Source organism: Electrophorus electricus, chromosome 16 (genome assembly GCF_013358815.1).
Source record: "Electrophorus electricus isolate fEleEle1 chromosome 16, fEleEle1.pri, whole genome shotgun sequence".
Classification (NCBI taxonomy): domain Eukaryota; kingdom Metazoa; phylum Chordata; class Actinopteri; order Gymnotiformes; family Gymnotidae; genus Electrophorus; species Electrophorus electricus.
Genome location: NC_049550.1, coordinates 14047893 through 14050392, shown reverse-complemented (window position 1 = coordinate 14050392; position 2500 = coordinate 14047893). Strand labels below are relative to the sequence as shown.

The following is a 2500-nucleotide window of genomic DNA, read 5'->3' as shown; positions in this document are numbered from 1 at the left end:
TCTGTATGTGTTTGTATATTCTGAGTGTGCGTGTGTGTGTATTCTGTATGTGTTTGTATATTCTGAGTGTGTGTGTGTGTGTATTCTGTATGTGTTTGTATATTCTGAGTGTGTGTGTGTGTGTATTCTGTATGTGTTTGTATATTCTGAGTGTGTGTGTGTGTGTATTCTGTATGTGTTTGTATATTCTGAGTGTGCGTGTGTGTGTATTCTGTATGTGTTTGTATATTCTGAGTGTGTGTGTGTGTGTATTCTGTATGTGTTTGTATATTCTGAGTGTGCGTGTGTGTGTATTCTGTATGTGTTTGTATATTCTGAGTGAGTGTGTGTGTGTGTGTATTCTGTATGTGTTGTATATTCTGAGTGTGTGTGTGTGTGTGTATTCTGTATGTGTTTGTATATTCTGAGTGAGTGCGTGTGTGTGTATTCTGTATGTGTTTGTATATTCTGAGTGTGTGTGTGTGTGTGTATTCTGTATGTGTTTGTATATTCTGAGTGTGTGTGTGTGTATTCTGTATGTGTTTGTATATTCTGAGTGTGTGTGTGTGTGTGTATTCTGTATGTGTTTGTATATTCTGAGTGTGTGTGTGTGTGTAATCTGTATGTGTTTGTATATTCTGAGTGTGTGTGTGTGTATTCTGTATGTGTTTGTATATTCTGAGTGTGTGTGTGTGTGTATTCTGTATGTGTTTGTATATTCTGAGTGTGTGTGTGTGTATTCTGTATGTGTTTGTATATTCTGAGTGTGTGTGTGTGTGTATTCTGTATGTGTTGTATATTCTGAGTGTGTGTGTGTGTGTATTCTGTATGTGTTTGTATATTCTGAGTGTGTGTGTGTGTATTCTGTATGTGTTTGTATATTCTGAGTGTGTGTGTGTGTGTATTCTGTATGTGTTGTATATTCTGAGTGAGTGTGTGTGTGTGTGTATTCTGTATGTGTTGTATATTCTGAGTGTGTGTGTGTGTATTCTGTATGTGTTGTATATTCTGAGTGTGTGTGTGTGTGCTCAGGGAGTGTGGCGTGTGGCTGGGCCTCAGTGATGTCGACTCTCCGGGCTCTCTGCGCTGGGTGGACGGTGCGGCGGCGCGAGCAGGTGAGGGCGGGCCGAGGGATCGCCCCACGCTGGTGGACGGAAACGTGTGTGCGGCCCTGGACCAGAGTGGCCGCACCAGCCTCCGCCCCTGCAGCACCAAGCGCGCCTATGTCTGCCAGTTCACCCGCCCAGGTAGGCGTCGCCCCACTGGAGCTCCGCCCCTCCAGACCTCTGCCCTTGCCCTCTAGCCAATGAGCCAGAAAACATCAGCCAATCAGCAAACATTACAGTAGGGGCATCAGCACTCGGAGGGTTGCAGCTCTGCAAGATGATTCATGCTAATGAAGACTACTTAAAGCTAATGTGTGTGAGTGTGTGTGTGTGTGTGTGTGTGTGTGTGTGTGTGTGTGTGTGTGTGTGTGTGTGTGTGTGTGTGTGAGAGTGTGTGTGTGTGTGTGAGTGTGTGTGTGTGTGTGTGTGAGAGTGTGTGTGTGTGTGTGTGTGTGTGTGAGTGTGTGTGAGAGTGTGTGTGTGTGAGAGTGTGTGTGTGAGTGTGTGTGTGAGTGTGTGTGTGTGTGAGAGTGTGTGTGTGTGTGTGTGTGTGAGAGTGTGTGTGTGAGTGTGTGTGTGAGTGTGTGTGAGAGTGTGTGTGTGTGTGTGTGTGTGTGTGTGTGAGAGTGTGTGTATGTGTGAGAGTGTGTGTGTGTGTGTGTGTGTGTGTGAGAGTGTGTGTGAGAGTGTGTGTGTGTGTGTGTGTGTGTGTGTGTGTGTGTGGGAGTGTGTGTGTGTGTATGGGAGTGTGTGTGTGTGTGTGTGTGTGTGTGTGTGTGTGCATTGTTTAACAGCATTGTTTGGAATCAGATCAAAGTAAGTTCAAGTTCAAAGTTCAAAGAGGTTTTATTGTCATTTCAGCTATATACAAGTACACAACAAAAACGAGACAATGTTCCTCCAGGACCATGGTGCAACACAAAACAACAGTGCAACACAAAACAACATCATGTTGATCTTCAGCACTGAGGGGAATCACATTCACCATCATTAGTGGGATGACAGCAGATAATGGGCTGTCCTGGAGCCCGTCTGAGTGGGAGTGAACCACACACACACTGGCATGGCCAGATGTGTGCTTTCATGCAGGCGGGATCACACCACAGCCCTGACCAAGAGTGGCAGCAGTCTATCTGTCAGTGTCTGCATTCTGTCCTCCTCGCGACTGCAGTCACAACGCAGCTGCAGTTCAGCAGCACAACGGTTATAGATTTATACAAGTCCAGTTGTGTACAACATCTCTCTCTCTCTCTCTGTCTGCAGTGCGTGTGTCGGATGCAGGGGTGTACAGGGTGGGGACGGCTGTGTTTAACACTCGGAGAAATCTTAGTATTCCAGAAGTGTCACCCAATGCGACTGCTCACACACCAGCCAACACAGTGGAGGTAAACACACACACACTTAAATCCACATAC

General features: G+C 45.9%; 1 protein-coding gene across 1 annotated transcript in view; it reads left to right on the top strand.

Annotated features, from left to right (window-relative positions):
* Positions 1-2500, top strand: part of pkd1a (polycystic kidney disease 1a) — a 100370-nt gene that overhangs the window by 44354 nt on the left and 53516 nt on the right. The window contains exons 8-9 of the mRNA XM_035534595.1: positions 1012-1226; positions 2349-2470. Of these exons, the coding sequence (XP_035390488.1) occupies positions 1012-1226; positions 2349-2470 (337 nt within the window). The remainder of the gene's footprint in view (positions 1-1011; positions 1227-2348; positions 2471-2500) is intronic.